Here is a 24,355-nt window from a genome sequence, read left to right on the forward strand (position 1 = left end):
CATATTGGATTCTGTTACTCTTCTATTTCCTCTGTTGGTCCATGGATGGATTGAGGATCAATAGATAGTGATCAGGTCTCCACATAGGTTGTGTCCCAAATGACAACATATTCCCTGCATATAGTGCACTACTTTTGACCAGGGCACATACAGTAGCGCTCTGGTCAGAAGTAGTGCACTTTATAGGGAATAGGGTGCCTTTTGGGACATATCCATAGTTATCGGTGAGGCAGCTAATACAGCTAGCCTAATGCAAGCAGAGAGAGAGCCGGTCAGCCAGAGGGAGATAAGATCCAAATACTGGACTCATTAGCAGTTTCCATGGAGCTCAACTGTCCAGTCAGCAGACACACTGAACAGAGAGAGAGAAAGAGGGAGAAAGAGGGAGAGAGAGCGGGAGGTAGAGAGAGAGAGAGAGAAAGAGATGGGGGTAGGTGATATAAAAAGAGAAAGAGGGAGAGCGAGATGAGAGGGAGAGAATGGGTAGGGGATAGAAAGAGAGAGAAAGAGAAACAGAGATGAGAGAGAGGAGAAACAAATGTAGAAATAGAAACAGAGGGGAGAGGGAGAGGCAGGAAGCTGAATGGTGGGTGAATACAGACCAGTTGCATTCAGCTTTTTCACCTCACTGTCACTCAGCAGACATTGTTGTTTTATTTCTGTTTATTTTTGATTGGTGCAGGAATGTAGATATTATAGGCTATTGGTCCTTGGGGTGGACAACAGGGCTGCGATAGGTTAATGCCCTCACAACACAATCAATCCAAGAAATGTACTGCAATCCAACTTGTGAATTGGTATTGTGCTGTTAGTGTCTATAAAGGTTACTTAGATTTCTTAATTGAATTTCAGTACATTTCCTGAGTTGAGTAATCAAAATAGAAATGGCCCCAGCTACACTCTTAGAAAAAAAGGTGCTACCTAGAACCTTAAAGGGTTCTTCGGCTGTCCCCATAAGAGAAACCTTTGAAGAACCCTTGTTGGTTCCATGTAGAACCCTTTTTGGTTCCATGTACAACCCTATACACAGAGGGTTCTACATGGAACCCAACATGGTTCTACCTGGAACCAAAAAGGGTTTTACCCGGAACCAAAAAGGGTTCTCCTATGTCGACAGCCGAAGAACCATTTTGGAACCCTTTTTTTCTAAGAGTGTATGATGGTCACAGGAGGTAGTAGAACAGTAAAGGATGTCCGTTTGGGACTCAGCGCCACAATATGCAGCTTGTCTGTTATTGTTATAATTATTCTGCAAATGTCGTTTCAGTACAACTCCTGCTTTATTATATTTCCCAGTAGAGTCCGTTTAGAAATATGAAAAGGATATTGAGTAGCTATTATTATATAACATTGCTTGTCTGATCATGTTATTTTGCAGTAAAATATAATGATGTGACGCTAACTGCTGTGGTTAGTTCTGTGCCCCTGATCTTTTACAAATGAGCGAAATGCCCAGTTGGTGTGAGAGTGTGTGTACCGTATGTGTGTGTGTGCCTGTAAGTATGCATGTTGTGTGTGTGTGTGTGTGTGTGTGTGTGTGTGTGTGTGTGTGTGTGTGTGTGTGTGTGTGTGTGTGTGTGTGTGTGTGTTTACGCGTATGCACATATACGTGTGTGTTTATTTATGGGTCATTGTGCTCCCCCAGAACAATGGATCAAACACAGGGTACATGTGTGGGAGCTGCTGTGGCTTTGTCCTCTTGCTTCCGACGGGGCGACGGTGTGTGTGTGCATGCATGCGTGCGTGTGTGTGGAAGGGCGTGAACAGGTGATGATGTCACCCAATCATAGAGCTCACCAGGGGAGAGGCAGGGAGAGCATACGCAGGGGAGCTGGATAAGAGAGAGAGAGAGTGAAAGGGAGAGGAGAAAGGAGGGAAGGCGAGAGGGGGGAGAGCGGTAGAGAGGAGAGAGGATTGTGAAACAGATCGCCTTGTAGTCATGTAGTAACCAAAAGTGTTAAACAAATCAAAATAGATTTTAGATTCTTCAAAGTAGCCACCCTTTGCCTTGATGACAGCTTTACAATTATCTCAACCAGCTTCACCTGGTATGCTTTTCCAACATTCTTGAAGGGGTTTGCACATATGTTGAGCACTTGTTGTCTGCTTTTCCTTCACTCTGCAGTCCGACTCATCCCAAACCATCCCAATTGGGTTGAGGTCGGGTGATTGTGGAGGCCAGGTCATCTGATGCAGCACTCCATCACTCTCATTCTTTGTCAAATAGCCCTTACACAGCCTGGAGGTGTGTTGAGTCATTGTCCTGGTGAAAAACAAATGATAGTCCCACTAAGCGCAAACCAGATGGGATGGCGTATCGCTACAGAATGCTGTGGTAGCCATGCTGGTTCAGTGTGCCTGGAATTCTAAATAAATCACTGACAGTGTCACTAGCAAAGCACCCTCACACCTCCTCCTCCATGCTTCCCGGAGGGAACCACACATGCGGAGATCGTCCGTTCACCTACTCTGCGTCTCACAAAGACAAGACAGTTGGAACCGAAAATCTCAAATTTGGACTCATCAGACCAAAGGACAGATTTTCACCGGCTTAATGTTCATTGCTCGTGTTTCTTGGCCCAAGCAAGTCTATTCTTCTTATTGTTGTCCTTTAGTAGTGGTTTCTTTGAAGCAATTCGACCATGAAGGCCTGATTCACGCAGTCTCCTCTGAACAATTGATGTTGAGATGTGTCTGTTACTTGAACTCTGTGAAGCATTTATTTGGGCTGCAATTTCTGAGGCTGGTAACTCTAATGAACTTGTCCTCTGCAGCAGATGTATCTCTGGGTCTTCCTTTCCTGTGGCAGTCCTCATGAGAGCCAGTTTCATCATAGCGCTTGATGGTTTTTGCGACTGCACTTAAAGAAACTTTCAAAGTTCTATAAATGTTCCGTATTGATTGACCTTCATGTCTTAAAGTAATGATGGACTGTCGTTTCTCTTTGCTTATTTGAGCTGTTCTTCCCATAATATGGACTTGGTCTTTTACCGAATAGGGCTATCTTCTGTATATCACTCGTAGCTTGTCACAACACAACTGATTGGCTCAAACGCATTAAGAAGGAAAGAAATTCCACAAATGTACTTTTAACAAGGCACATCTGTTAATTGAAATGCATTCCAGGTGACCACCTCATGAAGCTGGTTGAGAGAATACCAAGAGTGTGCAAAGCTGTCATCAAGGCAAAGGGTGGCTAGTTTGAAGAATCTCAAATATAAAATATATTTTGATTTGTTTAACACTTCTTTGGCTACTACATGATTCTATATGTGTTATTTCATAGTTTTGATGTCTTCACTATTATTCTACGATGTAGAAAATAGTAAAAAATAAATGAAAAACCCTGGAATGAGTAGGTGTGTCCAAACTTTTGACTGGTACTGTAAATACATCATGTTTTTTCTCAGAGAAAGGGAGAGAGAGAGAGAGAGAGAGACAAACCAGCTTATTGATAAGAGTAAGATGGTCGGGTCATGAGATAGTTGGGTTAGATGGATTTTTCCTGCCTGGGGTTGAATTCATGAATAGTGATATTATTCTATGCTGGATACACTGGCGTGGCATGAGACTCTTTCATTGCTGCAAAAATAGCCTTTACCCACATTTTCCTGCTTTTGAAAGAGATTGGGTTCCAGACCAGTCCCCTGCCAAGGGCAGAAATTATGCAAATCCAACATGCTGCATAGAGCTGATTTCAGCCCATTCTTAAGTGGATGCTATTCATGGCAATGAATTTACATTCACGTTACATTTGAAATAAGTTGGAAATTAACATACAGAGTATTAATGCATGATATGAATCCCGTCTACAGTTTGAATAAGTGTGTGTGTGTGCGTGCGCGCGTGCGCGCGTGTGTGTGTGTCACATCCGTCGTTAGAGTAGACCAAGGCGCAGCGTGCATAGAGTTCCACGTGTTTTATTCCGATGAAACTCACAAACAAAAAATAACAAAGTGCAACGAAACGTGAAGCTATCTAGTGCTCGCAGGCAACTAGACATAGACAAGATCCCACAATCTAAGGTGGGAAAAAGGGCTGCCTAAGTATGATCCCCAATCAGAGACAACGATAAACAGCTGCCTCTGATTGGGAACCATACTAGGCCATCAAAGAAATAGAAACATAGATTTGCCCACCCAAGTCACACCCTGACCTCACCAAATAGAGAATAAAAAAGGCTCTCTAAGGTCAGGGCGTGACAGTGTGGGCGTATTTAACTATACTTGTGGGGAAATTTTGTTAGTCCCCACAAGGTCAAATGCTTTTTCTAAGGGGTTCAGGGTTAAGTTATAATTAATGTTAGGGTTAGAAGCTATGGTTAGGTTTAGGGTTAAGGTTAGGTTTTGAGGTTAAGGTTAGGATTAGGTTTAAGGTTAAGGTACAGGTTAGGATTAGAGGTTAGGGAAAATAGGATTTTGAATGGGACTGAATTGTGTGTCCCCACAAGGTTAGTTATACAAGACTGTGTGTGTGTGTGCATGCCTGCATGTGGGTGTGTGCACATAGAGGTGTGGAGTTACAGTCTGGCTTTGAGCAAGAGAAAAGGAGAGCAAGTGATAGACAGACAGAGAGCGAGAGAGAGAGAGAGATTGAGAGAGGAAGAGATATGTGCTGTAGCTGAATATGTGTAAACAAGCAGGTAGCATTTTCAAAGACGTGATACTGACCATCTGGGTGAGTCCAGAATGTCAATGGCCTGCTGTACATGGTGAGTACACCAGTAGCGGTGCGTGGGTAAAGTCACTGAGGCAGCCAAGCCAGAAAAAAGCCATATTACAACCTATGTGTTTTGATAATTGTGTTGTTTGCTCTATAACTTGTTAATTCATATGCCTTGCCACCGTGATATATAGGCCTAAGGCCGAGACAATAAGAAGACACAGTGGCAGATTAAATTCAACCACACCTTTGTTTCATCATAAAACCGGAGAGCAATCTCATCCATCCACCTGACAGGTGTGGCATATCAAGAAGCTGATTAAACAGCATGACCATTACACAGGTGTACCTTGTGCTGGGGACTATAAAAGGCCACTTTAAAATGTACAGTTTTGTCACACAACACAATGCCACAGATGTCTCAAGGTTTGCTGACTGCAGGAATGTTGACCAGAGCTGTTGCCAGAGAATTTAATATTTCTACCATGCCTCCAACGTCAATTCAGTGAATTTCGCAGTACGTCCAACCGACCTCAGACCACGTGTAACCACGCCAACCCAGGTTCTCCACCTCATTCTGATTGGCTGGGCCTGGCTCCCCAGTGGGTAGGACTAGCTGCCATGTGGGTGGACCTATCTATGCCCTCCCAGGCCCACCCCTGCCCAGTGTCATGTGAAATCCATAGATTAGGGTCTAATGAATTTATTTCAATTGACTGATTATGACTCTCTCATACATTTCACATTTTTAGTTTTTGTTGTCCTAGGCTACCTGGCTAAAATGCTTGCTTGCTAGCCTAACTTTCTTTCATAGGTAACGATGAACCAGCTAGTTAACATTAGCCTACTACATCTAGCTACATATTGAACTTATATCCTCTCAGGCCAGGGGCACAATGTATGAATTTATGGTTGAATCAGAATTGCCGTTATTATCATTGGCCAGGACAGAAGTTACGTAAAACAACAAGTCCAAATCCCTATCTCCATCCATGGCTAATTTAGGAAAAGGCCAATTTTAGCTAGCTAGCTAGCCACCAGGGGACGACACAACAAAATGCGCTGCTTCAACCTGTTTCTTCCTACCTTCTTGTTGTGTTGTGCAGTTTGAATATGCAGACCTTCGTCCATTACATGATCAGTATTGTCTTTTTCCCAGAAGCTTAAATCTGATGAAAGGGGTTCTTCAACAATACATCCACTACATTGTTGTTAACTTTAGCTATTCTGGTGTAGAAAACTGCACTCTGGTAGCTAGCTAGCTACTTGCTACTGAAGTTAGCAAGGCAAACGTAAATAAAAAACTATGTAGTTCTAAAACCAAAAAACTATATATAATCTACGTCCTCTGTCTCCTGCAGTTTGAAGAAACACATTTAAATGGATTATTATCACCAAAATGCCCAACTGTCATTATTCACTATCTCAAGCTCAATCTATCCAACAATGTCACCAACTCATCAATCTTCTAAATCACACATGCGTAGTATTAGGTTCAGTCTCTGATCCTTTGATTGGATGGACAACATGTTAGTTCATACTGCAAAAGCTTTCGTTGGTTGGAGGACGTCCTCCGGAAGATGTCATAATTACCATGTCGGTCTATGGAAGGGGTGAGGATCACTCGCCTCCAAGGTTTTGTATTGAAGTTAATGTAGCCTGAGGTGGACAGAAAATACCTGTCCTCCGGCTACACCATGGCGCTACCCTAGAGGGCACTGTTGAGATTACTGTAGACCTTCATTGCAAAACAATGTTTTTATCAGGTATTTGGTGACGTGAATATATTTAGTATAGTTTTATCTAAAAATTATAAACTTTTTGTTTCATTATTTTACATCTGCATTACAAAGTGGGATTGAAATAAATATAATTGTGATTTTCTTTACTCTGTAATGTCAAAGTGGGAAAAAATTATATAACAAAAATTATGGGGAAAAAACGTATATACTTTGATTAGATAAGTAATCACCCACCTGAGTCAATACATGTTAGAAACACCTTTGTGAGTGATTACAGCTGTGGGTCTTCTTGGGTAAGTCTTAGGAGCTTTGCACACCTGGATTGTGCAATATTTGCCCATTATTCTTTTCAAAATTCTTCAAGCTCTGTCTTTGTCAAGCACACCCACACCATGATGCAGCTTGATTGAGTGACCATACAAAAGTTGTATGTATGGGGGACATAGGAAGGGGTAATTCAAAAATCATGTCAACCCCTATTATTTCACACTAAGTCCATGTAACTTATTATGTGATTTGTCAAGCCAAATGTTACCCCTGAACTAATTTAGTCTTGACTAAACAAAAGGTGTGAATACTTTGCAACAACTATTTGAGTTATTTAATTTTGATAAATGTGTTAACATTTGTAGAATTTTCTTTTCACTTTGACATTATGTAGTATTTAGTGTAGATCAATAAAAAAATCACAACTAAATCCATTTCAATCCCACTTTGTCAAGCAACAAAATGTGAGGAAATCAAAGGGGGGGTGAATAATCAGTAATTGATGTTCCTATGTTCTTCTGTCCTGTCCAGCAAAAGTCCCTGAGGGAAAGATGGCTGCTGGATGGAGCTGCTGGCTCGGAGCAGGACGAGGCCAAGAAACAGCTTGCGGAGGACGAGGCCAAGCTCAAGGGGATGGAGGAGAACATCATTAGGTACGTCTACAACCCTGGAACACTGGTGTACCTACCAGTTGCTCTCTGTGATGATTAAGATGAGGGAGGATGATTTTTTTTTTTATGAGCACAGCCTTGTTTCTATGATAGCATATTGGATGACTGTCATTCATATTCCCTTCACCCAGCTCAATGTAACATTGATAGGTTTAGGCTACTACATGTTACTCGAATTTTCACTGTACCCATCATGAGTGTCACGTTCCTGACCTGTTTTCTGTTGTTTTTGTATGTGTTTAGTTGGTCTGGGCGTGAGTTGGGGTGGGCATTCTATGTTATGTGTTTCTATGTTGGGTTTAATGTGTTGCCTGATATGGTTCTCAATTAGAGGCAGGTGTTTGACGTTTCCTCTGATTGAGAACCATATTAAGGTAGGCTGTTCTCACTGTTTGTTTGTGGGTGAGTGTTGCTGTGTCTGTGTATGTCGCACCACGTTTCGTTCGTTCGTTCTTTCATTTATTTTCCTGTGTTCCTTCCTGTTCGTGCGTTCATGTTATATGTTCTCTAGTTCAGGTTTGGTCACGTCGTTTATTGTTTTGTAGTTCAAGTGTTCTTCGTGTTTCGTCTTTGTTTAATTAAATTCATTATGTATTCATCACCCGCTGCGCCTTGGTCCACTCATTCACCACAAGACGATCGTTACAATGAGGTTGCTACAACCTACATTGTAGAATAATAGTGAAGATATCAAACTATGAAATAACACAAATGGAATCATGTAATAACCAAAAAAGTGTTTCATATTTGAGATTCTTCAAATAGCCACCCTTTGCCTTGATGACAGCTTTGCACACTCTTGGCATTCTCTCAACCAGCTTCATGAGGAATTCCCCTGGAATGCATTTAAATTCACAGGTGTTTAAAGTTCATTTGGAATTTCTTTCTTAATGCGTTTGAGCCAATCAGTTGTGACAAGGTAGGGGTGGTATACAGAAGATAGCCCTATTTGGTAAAATACCAAGTCCATATTATGGCAAGAACAGCTCAAGCAAAGAAAAACGACATTCCATCATTACTTTACAACATGAAGGTCAGTCAATACAATATTTCAAGAACTTTGAAAGTTTCTTTGAGTCCAGTCGCAAAAACCATCAAGCGCTATGATGAAACTGGCTCTCATGAGGACCGCCATAGTAAAGGAAGATCCAGAATTACCTCTGCTGCAGAGGATAAGTTCATTTTAGTTACCAGTCTCAGAAATTGCAGCCCAAATAAATGCTTAACAGAGTTCAGATAACAGACACATCTCAACATCAACTGTTCAGAGGAGACTGCATGAATCAGGCCTTCATGGTCGAATTGCTGCAAAGAAACCACTACTAAAGGACACCAATAAGAAGAGGAGACTTGCTTGGGAAAAGAAACACGAACGATGGACATCAGACTGGTGAAATTTGTCCTTTGGTCTGGAGTCCAATTTTTAGATGTTTTGGTTCCAACCGCTGTGTCTTTGTGAGATGCGCTGTGGGTGAACGGATGATCTCCGCATGTGTATTTCCCACCGTAAACCATGGAGGAGGAGGTGTTATGGTGTGGAGGTGCTTTGCTGGTGACTCTGTCTGTGATTTATTTATCGAATTCAAGGCACCAGCATGGCTACCACAGCATTCTGCAGCGATACGCCATCCCATCTAGCTTAGTGGGACAATCATTTGTTTTTCAACAGGACAATGACCCAACACACCACCAGGCTGTGTAAGGGCTATTTTACCAAGATGGAGAGTGATGGAAATGATGCATCAGATGACCTGGCCTCCACAATCCCCGACCTCAACCAAATTGAGATGGTTTGGAATGAGTCGGAGTGAAGGAAAAGCTGCCAACAAGTGCTTAGCATATGTGGGAACGCCTTCAATACTGTTTGAAAAGCATTCCAGGTGAAGCTGGTTGAGAGAATGCCAAGAGTGTACAAAGCTGTTATCAAGGCAAAGGTTGGCTATTTGAAGAATCTCAAATATAACATTTATTTTGATTTGTTTAACACTTTTTTGGTTACGACATGATTCCATATGTGTTATTTCATAGTTTTGATGTCTTCACTATTTTTCTACAATGTAGAAAATAGTACAAATAAAGAAAAACCCTTGAATCAGTAGGTGTTCTAAAACTTTTGACCGGTAGTGTAAGTGCACAGGTCGAGAAATGATGAGTAATCAAGGGGGCAGACAGTGACACATTCAATTCCGCCTTGCACACTCTTGTCTGCATCTAGGTGATCTAGGCTGTAATCATTAGTCCAACAGTTGCAAATGAGAGTTTCTATTGGACAAATTCAGGTATGTTTATCCCCATTTCATTCCGTAGTCATAGTCAACATAGCTAATAGAACTAACATGTTAGGAAACCCGCTACAAACATGCAGTACAGTGTTTAGTCAGAATGCAGTTTAGCAGTTACACCAGTGGGCCCCGGTGGCAATAAATTAATAAAACCACGACTTGGAAGGGAATCCAGTGTTGGATAGCCATAGCCAGCTAGCTAACATAGCATCCCTCTCTGTTTGAGCCGGGTGTTTAAGTAGGCTAACTAGCTAGCTGCATTCGGTAGCTAAGAGAAAGTAAAAGTAAAAAAAAAAACTACTAACAAATATAACTATCTCTCTCTGTTCAACTATTGTCTTTCTTTGTCTTTGAGTCAACTACTCACAACATTTTATACACTGCAGTGCTAGCTAGCTAGCTGTAGCTTATGCTTTCAGTAGTAGATTAATTCTCTAATCCTTTGATTGGGTGAACAACATGTTAGTACATGCTGCAAGAGCTCTGATAGGTTGGAGGACGTCCTCCGTAAGTTGTCATAATTACTGAGTATGTCTATGGAAGGGGGTGAGAACCATGAGCCTCCTAGGTTTTGTATTGAAGTCAATGTACCCAGAGGAGGACGGAAGCTAGCTGTCCTCCGGCTACACCATGGTGCTACCCTACAGAGTGCTGCTGAGGCTACTGTAGACCATTGCAAAACAGTGAGTTTTAATCAATTATATGGTGACGTAAATTAATATATTTAGTATAATTTATTTAAAGATAATACTTTTTCAAATATTTCACTATATAAAAAAATATCTATTTACTGAGTAGGAGGGTCCTCCCCTTCCTCCTCTGAGGAGCCTCCACTGGTACCTACTACCTATATATGTTTCTGGATTCATTATATGTCTTTATTTAACCAGTCTTTAACTAGGTAAAATCTGCTCTTAATTTATAAAAACAGATAAAATCTTGATATTCTATTCTCTCGATATAATTTTGGCATGCCAGCTCACTGGCAATGTGGCCCAGCATATTTGCTATCAGTGAGATCGTTTGCAATGCTTCTTAGAAAATGTTTAATAAGTTTAACTCTTAGCTCGAAAGGAGTACAGATGTAGGATCTTAATTTGATCACTATGTTGTTGATGACAATTTTCCTGCACAGCAGGAAATGCAAACTTGTAGTGTATTCGAAGTTTAAATGTATCAACCCCATACAAAAAAATGTCCATTAATTATAATCCACATAATATTCACATTTCCTGTTGCTGCAGGATTATTTTCCTGCTTTTCCTGTTTATTTTTCCTATTTCACACGTGTAGTAATACTTGGAATGTGTTTTTTGCATATCCCCTCTCCCTGAGACACCCTCAGAGAGCGTGGTCACAGCGAGGGTGTGTCATTCAACAGCAACCCTGGAGCACATCGACAGATTTTTCACCTTGTCGGCTCGGGTACAGAAAGGAGAGCCAGTAGCCAAGAACAGACCAGCCTTCCACCACCACCCCTCCCTCCTCGCTCCAACCATTTTCTTTCTCACTCATAGCAAAACAGTGTCATCAATCTTCTTCCCCTGGCAATCCAATTCGCTAATTAAATTCCTCCTGGCTGCTGTAGTGCAGGCTGGCTGTTGAGGCTCAGACTGGGGCAACATTGGCACTAAACTGGCACAGCACCCAATGAGCAACGCAAGTGAACAATTGCCGGAGCTAGGGAAAATGCGGAATTGGAGAAAGCTAAGGAGAAGCTTTTGTCCATTTCCCAAATAGGCGCTTAATTCTGTTAGATAGGCCATAGTGAGGAAGGACAGTGAGATTGTTTTGGTATTGAACAATACCAGGACACTTAAAAAAATAGTTCACGGTTTAAGGGGGGGGGGTTGCTAATGTTTTTCTTTGATTTTGAACAACTCCTTATGCACTCAGCTCATTTATTTCAGACAAAAAAATAAGTGCATTTGTAAAATCTGTAAAATTACCTTCCCAATGCATGAGCACTGTTGCCAAAAATAACTAACATTTTAAATAGACAAGACAGAAATCCAAAACTGCTTTGGAACACTGCGGCTCATGAATGCATGATGTGCACGACTTGCCAAGCATTCTCACACTGTTTGTGTGTCATTGACCATGTCTGTGTGTGTGACTGATAACATCTCTCTCTGTTCTGCAGAATGGAGCAGGAACTGGAGGTGCTGGAGACGGGCGTGTCGGCGACCTCTACCAAAGAGAGCCTGACAGACGCAGCAACGAAGGAGGAAGCCAAGACAGCAGACAACAAAGTGAGTCTCCCTCGCCTCCTACCCCTCAGAGGGCAGCTGGACACAGCAGGTCCACCGGACACACACACACACTGTTAGAGACAGGAGTGGGGTGTCACGATCGTGTGGCGGATTGACGGACCAAAATGCAGCTTTTGGAAAATAAGCCATCTTCTTTATTAAACACAACACGAAGATGAACACGACACAAAAACTCTATACAACATAACAAAACAACAAAACGACCGTGAAGCTACAAACGTTGTGCACAAACATACAGGCTACTAACGTTCTTACATAGACAATTACCCACACCTAATGAGAGCCTATGGCTACCCTAAATAAGGCTCCCAATCAGAGACAACCGAAATCAGCTGTCTCTAATTGGGAACTCATTCAGGTAACCATAGACTCCCCTAGAATACTAACCACCATAGACAATGCTAAACATCTACACTCAACACAAAACCATATACTACACCCATTAACCCCTTTACCAAATAAACACCCAAAACAACAAAACATAAAAACATTCCCCATGTCACACCCTGACCTAACTAAAATAATAAAGAAAACAAAGAATAATAAGGCCAGGGCGTGACATAACCCCCCCCTTGAGGCGCGAACTCCGGGCGCACCATACACAGTCTAGGGGAGGGTCTGGGTGGGCTCCCCTCCACGGTGGCGGCTCCGGCTCTGGTCGTAGTCCCCACGTCACCACAGTACCTAACCACCTCCTAAGCTTCCTCCAAACGACCCCCCTCCACATTAACCCCATTGCATTAAGGGGGAGTTCCGGACTAAGGGACAGCTCCGGACTAAGGGACAGCTCCGGACTAAGGACCAGTACCAGGGTCAGGGGCAGTACCAGGATAAGGGGCAGTACCAGGGTAAGGGGCAGCACCAGGGTAAGGGGCATCACCAGGGTAAGGGGCAGCACCGGGGTAAGGGGCAGCTCCGGACTGAGGAATGGCAGCTCCGGACTGAGGGACTGCAGCTCCGGACTGAGGGACTGCAGCTCCGGACTGAGGGACGGCCCATGGCTGGCTGACAGATCTGGCTGCTCATGGCTGGCTAACGGATCTGGCTGCTCATGGCTGGCTGACTGATCTGGCTGCTCATGGCTGGCTGACGGATCTGGCTGCTCATGGCTGGCTGACGGATCTGGCTGCTCATGGCTGGCTGACGGATCTGGCTGCTCATGGCTAGCTGACGGATCTGGCTGCTCATGGCTAGCTGACGGATCTGGCTGCTCATGGCTAGCTGACGGATCTGGCTGCTCATGGCTAGCTGACGGATCTGGCTGCTCATGGCTAGCTGACGGATCTGGCTGCTCATGGCTAGCTGACGGATCTGGCTGCTCATGGCTAGCTGACGGATCTGGCTGCTCATGGCTAGCTGACGGATCTGGCTGCTCATGGCTAGCTGACGGATCTGGCTGCTCATGGCTAGCTGACGGATCTGGCTGCTCATGGCTAGCTGACGGATCTGGCTGCTCAATGCTGGCTGACTGATCTGGCTGCTCCTGTCTGGTTGGCGGCTCTGGCAGATCCTGTCTGGTTGGCGGCTCTGGCAGATCCTGTCTGGCTGGCGGCTCTGGCAGATCCTGTCTGGCTGGCGGCTCTAGCGGCTCCTGTCTGGCTGGCGGCTCTAGCGGCTCCTGTCTGGCGGACGGCTCAGTGGGCTCATGGCAGACGGGCGGCTTTGCAGGCTCATGGCAGACGGGCGGCTTTGCAGGCTCATTGCAGACGGATGGCTCAGATGGCGCTGGGGAGACGGATGGCTCAGATGGCGCTGGGAAGACGGATGGCTCAGATGGCGCTGGGGAGACGGGCAGTTCAGTCATTGCTGTGCAGACGGCAGACTCCTGCCGGCTGAGGCGCACTGTAGGCCTGGTGCGTGGTGCCGGGACTGGTGGCACCGGGCTGGGGACACGCATCTCAGGGCTAGTGCGGGGAGCAGGAACAGGGCATACTGGACCCTGGGAGCGCACATTAGGCCTAGTGCGTGGTGCCGGAACTGGTGGTACCGGGCTGGGGACACGCATCTCAGGGCTAGTGCGGGGAGCAGGAACAGGGCATACTGGACCCTGGGGACGCACATTAGGCCTAGTGCGTGGGGCCGGAACTGGTGGTACCGGACTGGGGACACGCATCTCAGGGCTAATGCGGGGAGCAGCAACAGGGCACACTGGACTCTCAAGGCGTACTATAGGCCTTGTGCGTGGTACCGGTACTGGTGGTACCGGGCTGAGGACCCGCACATCAGGGCGAGTACGGGGAGAAGGAACAGTGCGTACAGGACTCTGGAAACACACAGAGGGCTTGGTGCGTGGTGTAGGCACTGGTGGTAATGTGCTGGAGACACGCACCACAGGGCTAGTACGTGGAGGAACAACAGGGCTCTGGAGACACCCAGGAAGCTTGGTGCGTGGTTTAGACACTGGTGGTAAAGGGCTGGAAACACGCACCTCAAAGCTAGGGCGGGGAGCAGGAACAGTGCGTAAAGGGCTCTGGAGACGCACCTTAGACCTAGTGCTTGGTGCCGGAACTAGTGGTACAGGGCTGGGGACATGCACCTCAGGATGAGTGCAAAAAGTAGGAACAGGACACACCGGGTTGTGAAGGTGTACTGGAGACCTGGTGTGTATAGCCGGCATCAAATGTTCCGGAACTTTAACACGAGTTTCAGGCTGAGTACGAGGAACTGACACAGGTGGCATCAGACAGCTAATACGCTCCTCAGGAAGAATGCATTGCATACTCTGCCAAACGCACAGCTCTCTCTCTTCACTCTCCTCCAATTTCGTCAACAACTCTTCGAATGTCTCATAATCTCCCCTTCGTTCACTCTCCTCCAATCTGTCCAATAACTCCTCGACACACTCAGACTCACCCCTCAACTTCGCCGACTGCTCCAAGTGCCCCCCTCCCAAAAAAATTTTGTGCTGTCTCTTGGGCTTCCTCCCGTGTCGCCGTGCTGCCTCTATCTCTGCCTTGGGGCAGTGATATTCCCCTGGCTGTGACCAGGGTCCTCTCCCGTCTAGAATTTCCTCCCAACTCCAGAAATCCTTTGTAGGTAGGTCCTGTTGCCGCCTTCCATGCCGCTTGGTCCTATGGTGGGTAATTCTGTCACGATCGTGTGGCGGATTGACGGACCAAAATGCAGCTTTTGGAAAATAAGCCATCTTCTTTATTAAACACAACACGAAGATGAACACGACACAAAAACTCTATACAACATAACAAAACAACAAAACGACCGTGAAGCTACAAACGTTGTGCACAAACATACAGGCTACTAACGTTCTTACATAGACAATTACCCACACCTAATGAGAGCCTATGGCTACCCTAAATAAGGCTCCCAATCAGAGACAACCGAAATCAGCTGTCTCTAATTGGGAACTCATTCAGGTAACCATAGACTCCCCTAGAATACTAACCACCATAGACAATGCTAAACATCTACACTCAACACAAAACCATATACTACACCCATTAACCCCTTTACCAAATAAACACCCAAAACAACAAAACATAAACATTCCCCATGTCACACCCTGACCTAACTAAAATAATAAAGAAAACAAAGAATAATAAGGCCAGGGCGTGACATGGGGAGTGTGTGTGCGTGCGTGCGTGCATGTGTGTGTGTTGGGGGGGGAACGTTTGAAGTAGGGGGAGTAGGAGATGGAGGAATCAGAAGGGAGGGGAGAGGTTTAGGAGGCCGAAGCAAGCCTTGGGGCACATCGGAAAGCGAAAAAGCCCTGTGTACAGTAACTGCCCTTGTGATAAACTGACAGTGGCATCTCCACTTGAGCAAATGACATCTCAATATTATGCCATCAGTGATATCATTAGTGACGTTCCGGATGGGCCCGGAGAGTCACACTGGGTCTGACAAGCAGTGAATGGGGAACAGTTGTTGACAGGAGGGAGGCCAAAGGGGAAGTTCATATTGACAGCACACACTGGGCAGCTTTTAACATACGGGTTTCATAGCAACCTCTAGAAAAGATGCTCTGTCTCTTAGTTTTTCCCTCTTAAACTCGTTGTCCCTTTTTGCTCTTTCCTCCACAAGTTAATATCCACTTCCTCAACCACCGCTTTATTCAAAGGGAAAGTGCTTATTTAATGTGGCGTCTGTTTCTACCTCAATAATTTGTCTTGCTTCCTTGTCATCCATGTTTTTTGTGGCATAAAAATAAATATTGTATGTTCCTTCCCTCAAACTAGGTTTTCAATGAAATATGTTAAATACTGTATGTGACATAATGCTCATTCGTTATGTAGCCATGCTTTTGAATAAGAGTGTCTCTTCAGGAAACAAATCTATTGCCTCATATCTGTGGGTTGTCAGTAGAACCGTTTCACTCAATCTGTTATAGTATTTTTAGAAATGGATGCTGTTCGATTGTGCAGCTGCATTGATACAATAATCCCGATGATTCATATCGCAGAAATAGACCCTCTCCACTGTACGTGTGTGGTGGTAATGTATTTGATGGGTTTGACACTGAATTTCCTGAGTTTAATGCTGTATGATACATGGGTTAAAACAGTGGTGTAAAGTACTTAAGTAAAAATACTTTAAAGTACTACTTAAGTAGTTTTTTGGAGGTATCTGTACTTAACTATTTATGTTTTTGACTACTTTTACTTCACTACATTCCTAAAGAAAATATTGTACTTTTTACTCCATACCCAAAACCCCCAAAAGTACTTGTTACATTTTGAATGCTTAGCGGGACAAGAAAATAGTCAAATTCACACACGTATCAACCGAACATCCCTGGTCATCCCTACTGCCTCTGATCTGGCAGACTCACTAAACACACATGCTTTGTTTGTAAATGATGTCTGAGTGTTGTAGTGTCCCTTGCAAACCATACATTTAAAAAAACACAAGAAAATTGTGCCATCTGGTTTGCTTAATATAATTAAATTGTATTATACTTTTGATACTTAAGTACATTTTAAACCAAATACTTTTAGACTTTTACTAAAGTAGAATTTTACTCGGTGACTTTAACTTTTTCTTGAGTCATTTTCTATGAAGGTATCTTTAATTTTACTCAAGTATGACAGTTAGGTACTTTTTCCACCACTGGGTTAAAATACTGTTTTCTCTCTTTCTCTCTCTCCCTCTCTCACAGGTTCCGGCAGGCACTGTGCAAGGTAATACATCTTCAGTCAGATATTCTTCCTCATCCCTCTCTTCTTTCTCCTCTTTTACATGTGTTCTGTGTTTGTCGCTCTTTCTCTCTCCCTCCCTCTCTCTTTTTCACCCCACTTCCTTGACCGCTTATAGAGGTCAAGGAAGTTACAGAGGTCAAGGAAGTAGTCAAAGTGCACACCAGCCCTCATCTGGAAATGTTTGGAGGTGCCTCAGATAGGATGAGAGCAGGTGAGTCTCGGTACCCTGTAGAGAGACATCTTAGACAAATGTTTTGCCTCCATTTTTTCCACTCTTTAGAGTTTGTCATGCTAAGCATATTAAAGTGATGTTATTCCTCTCATTATAAAACAAACGTAGATATTCAATGTACCCACTCCTGTTTCATTCAGGAATATAGTAATTGATTGATAGGCAATTGATACATTATTGACTGATTATAATGAATCATGTAAGTTGCATCTGTACAGTTAGACATGCAATAGAGTCTCCCGAGTTGCGCAGCAGTTTAAGGCGTCACTACAAACCCGGGTTCAATCCCAGGCTGTGTCACATGAGGCAGCGTATAATTGTCCGGGTTAGGGGAGAGTTTGGCCGGTTGGGATTTCCTTGTCCCATCGGCGCTCTAGCGACCCCTTGTGGCGGGCTGGGAAGCCTGCAAGCAGACTCGGTCGCCAGCTGGACGGTGTTTCCGCCGACACATTGGTGCGGTTGGCTTCCGGGTTAAGCAAGCAGTGTGTGAAGAAGCAGTACGGCTTGGCAGGGTCGTGTTTCGGAGGACGCATGGCTCTCGACCTTCGCTTCTCCCGAATCTGTAGGGGAGTTGCAGCGATGGGACAAGACTGTAACTACCAATTGGATATCACGAAAAAAGGGTTAAAGTAAAACATTTTTTTAATATGAACTCAGCAAAAAAAGAAACGTCCCTTTTTCAGGACCCTGTCTTTCAAAGATAATTCATAAAAATCCAAATAACTTCACAGATCTTCATTTTAAAGGGTTTAAATACTGTTTCCCATGCTTGTTCAAAGAACCATAAACAATTAATGAACATCCACCTTTGGAACGGTCTTTAAGACACTAACAGCTTACAGGTAGGCAATTAAGGTCACAGTTATGAAAACGTAGGACACTAAAGGGTCCTTTCTACTGACTCTGAAAAACACCAAAAGAAAGATGCCCAGGGTCCCTGCTCATCTGGGTGAACGTCCTGCAAGGAGGACTGCAGATGTGGCCAGGGCAATAAATTGCAATGTCCGTACTGTGAGACGCCTAAGACAGCGCTACAGGGAGACAGGACGGACAGCTGATCGTCCTCGCAGTGGCAGACCACGTGTAACAACACCTGCACAGGATCGATACATTCAAACATCACTCCTGCGGGACAGGTACAGGATGGCAACAACAACTGCCCGAGTTACACCAGGAACGCACAATCCCTCCATCAGTGCTCAGACTGTCCGCAATAGGCTGAGAGAGGCTGGACTGAGGGCTTGTAGGCCTGTTGTAAGGCAGGTCCTCACCAGACATCACTGACAACAACGTCGCCTATGGGCACAAACCCACCGTTGCTGGACCAGACAGGACAAAAAGTGCTCTTCACTGACGAGTCGCGGTTTTGTCTCACCAGGGGTGATGGTCGGGTTCGCATTTATCGTCGAAGGAATGAGCGTTACACCGAGGCCCGTACTCTGGAGCGGGATCGATTTGGAGGTGGAGGGTCCGTCATGGTCTGGGGCGGAGTGTCACAGCATCATCGGACTGAGCTTGTTGTCATTGCAGGCAATCTCAACCCTGTGTTACAGGGAAGACATCCTCCTCCCTCATGTGGTACCCTTCCTGCAGGCTTCCTGACATGACCCTCCAGCATGACAATGCCACCAGCCATACTGGTCATTCTGTGCGTGATTTCCTGCAAGACAGGAATGTCAATGTTCTGCCATGGCCAGCGAAGAGCCCGGATCTCAATCCCATTGAGCACATCTGGGACCCGTTGGATCGGCGGGTGAGGGCCATTCCCCCCAGAAATGTCCAGGAACAGGCCGGTGCCTTGGTGGAAGAGTGGGGTAACATCTCACAGCAAGAACTGGCAAATCTGGTGCAGTCCATGAGGAGGAGATGCACTGCAGTACCTAATGCAGCTGGTGGTCACACCAGATACTGACTGTGACTTTTGATTTTGTCTCAGTTGTTGAATCTTGTTATTTTCATACAAATATTTACACGTTGAGTTTGCTGAAAATAAACGCAGTTGACAGTGAGAGGACGTTTCTTTTTTTGCTGAGTCTATATATAAAAAAGACATGCAATAGAGTCCAAGTTTGTCCAAAATGGAAGAAGTCTCAATAAGATTCTATTGGAGTCTTCTATCGCTATCTGTCTTTGCCGAAACCTGGCCAGCTCCTCTGTGTTTGTCTCTTTCTCTCTCTCTCTCTGTCATTCTCACCCCACTTCCTTGACTGCTTGTAGAGGTCAAGGAGGTGCTCAAAGTGCCCAACAGCCCTCGTCTGGACATGTCCGGAGGTGCCTCAGATATGACGAGAGCAGGTGAGTCTCGGGAACCCTGTAGCTCACAGACTGAGACACACTGTAGAGAGACAAATTCTATTCTTTGCCTCTTTTTTTCTCTTCTTTTTTCAATCATAAACTCTGTCTCCGCTTGCCTCTTTACATAGACGGCTGAGTACTATATTTGATGTTAGTTTATTTGATATAATTTTCTTACTTTTATCATTTTTCAAATATATAACACTTGGTTATTCATTACTCAGTCATGAACAAATATTCAATGGGTATTAATAGGTATTACAGTATAAGAAAATCTAATATTAACCCCTAACCAAAATTTTAATTTTTGTTGTATCCTGTTCACCCACTCTGCTACTGGCATTAGCATCCTGGGTAACTGGATTAGACATAATAAATGTAAAATCTATAAATTCAATATGTAACTCCTCAGTGGATCTCATTATGTAAACACAACCAATTTGATTGGCCCGGCAGTAGCTCCTCAAGCGTGTTGTCAGCCATGTCACAATGTCTAATCTAACACATTATCGAATCTTCCTTTGAATGGAGCTTTCATTGAATGACAGCTAAAGGATACCTAAATAGTTGGTCATTTACCCCACTGTCATATACAACACCTCAGTGTAGCTCAGCGTATTGTAAACACAAGCAGCTAGAAACATCTTGGGACGACTTCATCTCCTCAGCAAGGGGTCTTTTCAGCAGTATCACGGGGTCTCCACCTTCCTCCTCCTCACACGTGGGCCTCTGTCCCTTTTAATCGAACATGTGCTTTCATCAGCCTCACAGCTCTGGAAGGAGAGCGAGGGACTCCACTGAAGGGCTATTCTCCACAGTGATTGAGATAGCGAGAGGGGAGAAGGAGATGGGGCGAGTGACTAATTAGTTTTACCTCTTGAGCCCCGGTCCTCATACATCTTATCTAGAGGACCCTTGCTGAGCAGAGCGAATACTTCATGTTTGGTTTCATCAAGACCAAAAATTCTCATTGCCAAAGCTTTCCTGGATATGATCGTTTTTGGTAACATTTTTGGTGTAATACCACCATCGGATAGGAGCTAAGTAACTAGAAACTAAGAAAGTAACACAGTATGGTTACTATACCCTGTGCATAAACAAGTTATAGATGTACAATAGATATCTAGAAGCTAGATAAGTTAATAGGACACAATAGAGAGGGACTGTTATGGGGGATGAATAGAAGCTGACTTTTATGCGGGGTATACATCTACCAGTTCCATGCTGTGTAATAGGATGTAGTGCAGTTCCTGTTTTACTGGTGTGAGTCTACTTTGACGCACTATATGAATGTGTGGGAGGGAAGGTGAAACAATGTTGAGTCATGTGGGAGGAACTATTTTAATGACGGACCACTGGGGTATTTCATCATTGCAATGTACTATGCTTTCGTGACACCTTTAGGAGAATACAAAAGCAATGCAAATGCCATTGAACATTTTGCACTCTCTGAAGTGCTGTGGTATATTTCATGTCCTCTATTTGTCGTCACTAACATTGTGTCGTGTTTCTGTACTGTGTTTTTCCCCCTAACATTTGTCTTCTGTCCTAATCTTCACAGCAATCAACTGTCTGTCTCCGTGTGTTTGCCTGTATGGGAATGTGTTTGTATGAGTCGATGTGAGTCTGTCTGTCTGTCTGCGTATTGGTCTGTTCTTGTGGACTTTCATTCTTGTGGATATTCACTGTGGTTTGTGGCTAAAGGTGTTAAAACAAGAAGAGTGGTATGTTTGTATAGAGTTAGCCAGGATGATATACTGAGTATCCTGTTCTCACAGTACATCTGTTGTGTGGGGATACACTATATATAGTCTTCATCAGACGATGCAACGTTGCCAAGGCAACACAGCTCCGCTAAAAAGTACCATTTCTCTATCCGTCAACACGGTAGCGTTAGACTCGCATAGTGTAGGCCTGCCGATGACAAATGTTCGAGTTTACCTTAGTTATAGTGTATGTAGCCAAGTTATGGACCGTTCTCCAAAGACATGCTTCCTTAACAGCCACACAGTCATTTCACTTGCCCAGATATGCAGTCAAAGGAATGTCCTGAATCAAATTTGACCGTCTTCTTCATAAGATTGAGTTTGCGTATAGTCGCTGTAACTAAGTGGTGTATTTGTTGGTGGAATATGGTTGTTTCGAGTGGTTGTCTGGTTTTGGCTGGTATTATTATACATGTGTATTGTGGAGAGACTACATGGTTATTTATAATTGTGAAATATGGTTGAGTGGAACTGGTATGTCTCTAGTCTTGTTGAGGGAGAGATAATATGGCGTGTGAAAGGGCGTTGTGGTGCGAAAGAGAGAAAGTGAGAGAATTCCTGTGTTCCATGGATGTGTGGTATGAGAGAGAGAGCGAGAGAGCGAGAGAGAGAGAGAGAGAGAGAGAGAGAGAGCACCTCTGCAGGTCCCTAACATCTCCTCTTGTTGACACCCCATGCACCCAGCAATGTACTCAGTAGAAATCACCGTTGAGAGGGACAATGTCACGGGCGAGACTAAGGTGTTGTCCACCAACACCCTGCTGCCCATTAACCTCTCTGGGCAAGGGGTCAAGGTGTATGAGGATTACCAGAAAGGTGATTTCCCGACATGATTTCAACAGCAAAACGAAACACTTAGCTAAAACATGCGTTATGAGAAGTGTTAACAATTATGATGAGAGCTAAGATATGTGTTATGGTTTTATTAACATGAATACATGTACAGTGCCTTCAGAAACTATTCACACCCATTGACTTTTCCCACATTTTGTTGTGTTACAGCCTGAATTTAAAATTGATTAAATTGTCACTGGCCTACAAACAATACCCCAGAATGTCATGTTTTTTGAAATTTTTACAAATTAATCAAATTGGAAAGCTGAAATGTCTTGAGTCAATAAGTATTCAACCCTTTTGTTATGGAAAGCCTAAAGATGTTCAAGAGTAAAAATGTGCTTAACAAATCACATAATAAGTTGCATGGACTCTGTGTGCAATAATAGTGTTGACCATGATTTCTGAATGACAACCTCATCTCTGTACCCCACACATACAATTATCTGGTCCGTCAGTAGAGGTCCGTCAGTAGAGCAGTGAATTTTGAGAATGGTGAAGTTATTCATTTCACTTTAGATGGTGTATCAATACACCCAGTCAATACAAGATACAGGCGTCCTTCCTAACTCAGTTGCCAGAGAGGAAGGAAACCTCTCAGGGATTTCACCATGAGGCCAATAGTGACTTTAAAACACAATACAGAGTTTAATTGCTGTGATAGGATAAATATGAGGATGGATCAACAAAATTGTAGTTACTCCACAATACTAACCTAACTAACAGAGTGAAAAGAAGGAAGTCTGTACAGAATACATGCATCATGTTTGCAACAAGGCACTAAAAAAGTATTACTGCAAAAAATGTGGCAAAGGATCGGACCCTTTTCTAACCTAAAATGACATACCCAAATCTAACTGCCTGTAGCTCAGGACCTGAAGCAAGGATATTCATATTCTTGATACCATTTGAAAGGAAACACTTTGAAGTTTGTGGAAATGTGAAATTAATATATGATAATATAACACATTCTGGTAAAATATAATGTGTTTTTTCTTTGAAATGCAAGAGAATAGCCATAAATTGAGAAGGATTCTAGGTGTAATTTAGATGTTGTCCACAAGATGGCAGCAGTGTGTGTGGACAGTTTAATACTGATCCAGTGAAGCATTACATCACTACACAATATTTTGTTTGCCAGGAGTTTGCCCAAATGTGCCGAATTGGTCAATTGATACATTTTCAAGTACATTTAATTTTTTTAATGAACCTTTATTTAACTAGGCAAGTCAGTTAAGAACAAATTCTTATTTACAATGACTCCCAGGAATGTTATACATGATGGATCATTAGCTTCCCTACAGAAAATACACTAACCTTCACACATCTAGATGGCCAGGGGGGTGGGTGTGGAGCCAAAGACAGCAGAGGGGTCAAACTGTAGAACCCAGTTCCTACATTTGAATATAAAAATGTATTTTATCAAACAAAACTATGCTACATTTTATCTCTGGGATCCCTCAGGATGACAAATCAGAGCAAGATTACTGAATGTAAGTACATTATTTACCTTCAGAGGTGAATGTATCAAACCAGTTGCCGTGATAAAAGTTTTTTGTTGTTGTGCACTCTCCTCTAACAATAGCATGGTATTTTTGTGCTGTAATAGCTACTGTAAATTGGACACTGCAGTTAGATGAACAAGAATTGAAGCTTTCTGCCCATATAAGACATGTCTATGTTGTTTACAACGTCATTCTAATCACATTATCGCATATTGAGCAACAACTGTCCCGGTTTAGAGACACCGATCCCGTAGAGGTTAACTCTTTGTCCGGAATACAAAATGTTATGTTTGGGGCAAATCCAATACAACACATTACTGAGTACCACTCTCCATATTTTCAAGCATAATGGTGGCTGCATCATGTTATAGGCATGCTTGTAATCGTTAAGGACTAGGGAGTTTTTCAGGATAAAAAGAAACGGAATGGAGCTAAGTACAGGCAAAATCCTAGAGATAAACCTGGTTCAGTCTGCATTCCAACAGACACGGGAGATTAATTATATTTGAAAATCTATGGCAAAACCTGAAAATGGTTGTCTAGCAATGATCAATAACCAATTTGACAGAGCTTGAAGAATTAAAAAAATAATAATGGGTAAATGTTGCACAATCCAGGTTTGGAAAGCTCTTAGTGACTTACCTAGAAGTATTGGTGTTAATACTTATGT

The 24,355-nt window shown here is 43.6% G+C and overlaps 1 protein-coding gene across 7 annotated transcripts in view; it reads left to right on the plus strand.

Moving 5' to 3' along the window:
- The window catches only part of palm1a (paralemmin 1a), a 69,464-nt gene that overhangs the window by 38,591 nt on the left and 6,518 nt on the right, over positions 1–24,355 (plus strand). For 3 of the 7 annotated variants that reach the window (XM_055862005.1, XM_055862007.1, XM_055862006.1), the window contains exons 4-9: positions 7,203–7,324; positions 11,768–11,876; positions 17,014–17,035; positions 17,169–17,264; positions 19,503–19,580; positions 22,031–22,162. In XM_055862005.1, coding sequence (XP_055717980.1) covers positions 7,203–7,324; positions 11,768–11,876; positions 17,014–17,035; positions 17,169–17,264; positions 19,503–19,580; positions 22,031–22,162 — 559 coding nt within the window. The remainder of the gene's footprint in view (positions 1–7,202; positions 7,325–11,767; positions 11,877–17,013; positions 17,036–17,168; positions 17,265–19,502; positions 19,581–22,030; positions 22,163–24,355) is intronic. The other 4 variants (XM_055862008.1, XM_055862010.1, XM_055862011.1 and 1 more) reach the window with 4 other exon arrangements.

This window comes from Salvelinus fontinalis, chromosome 14, assembly GCF_029448725.1.
Source record: "Salvelinus fontinalis isolate EN_2023a chromosome 14, ASM2944872v1, whole genome shotgun sequence".
NCBI classification, from domain to species: Eukaryota; Metazoa; Chordata; class Actinopteri; order Salmoniformes; family Salmonidae; genus Salvelinus; species Salvelinus fontinalis.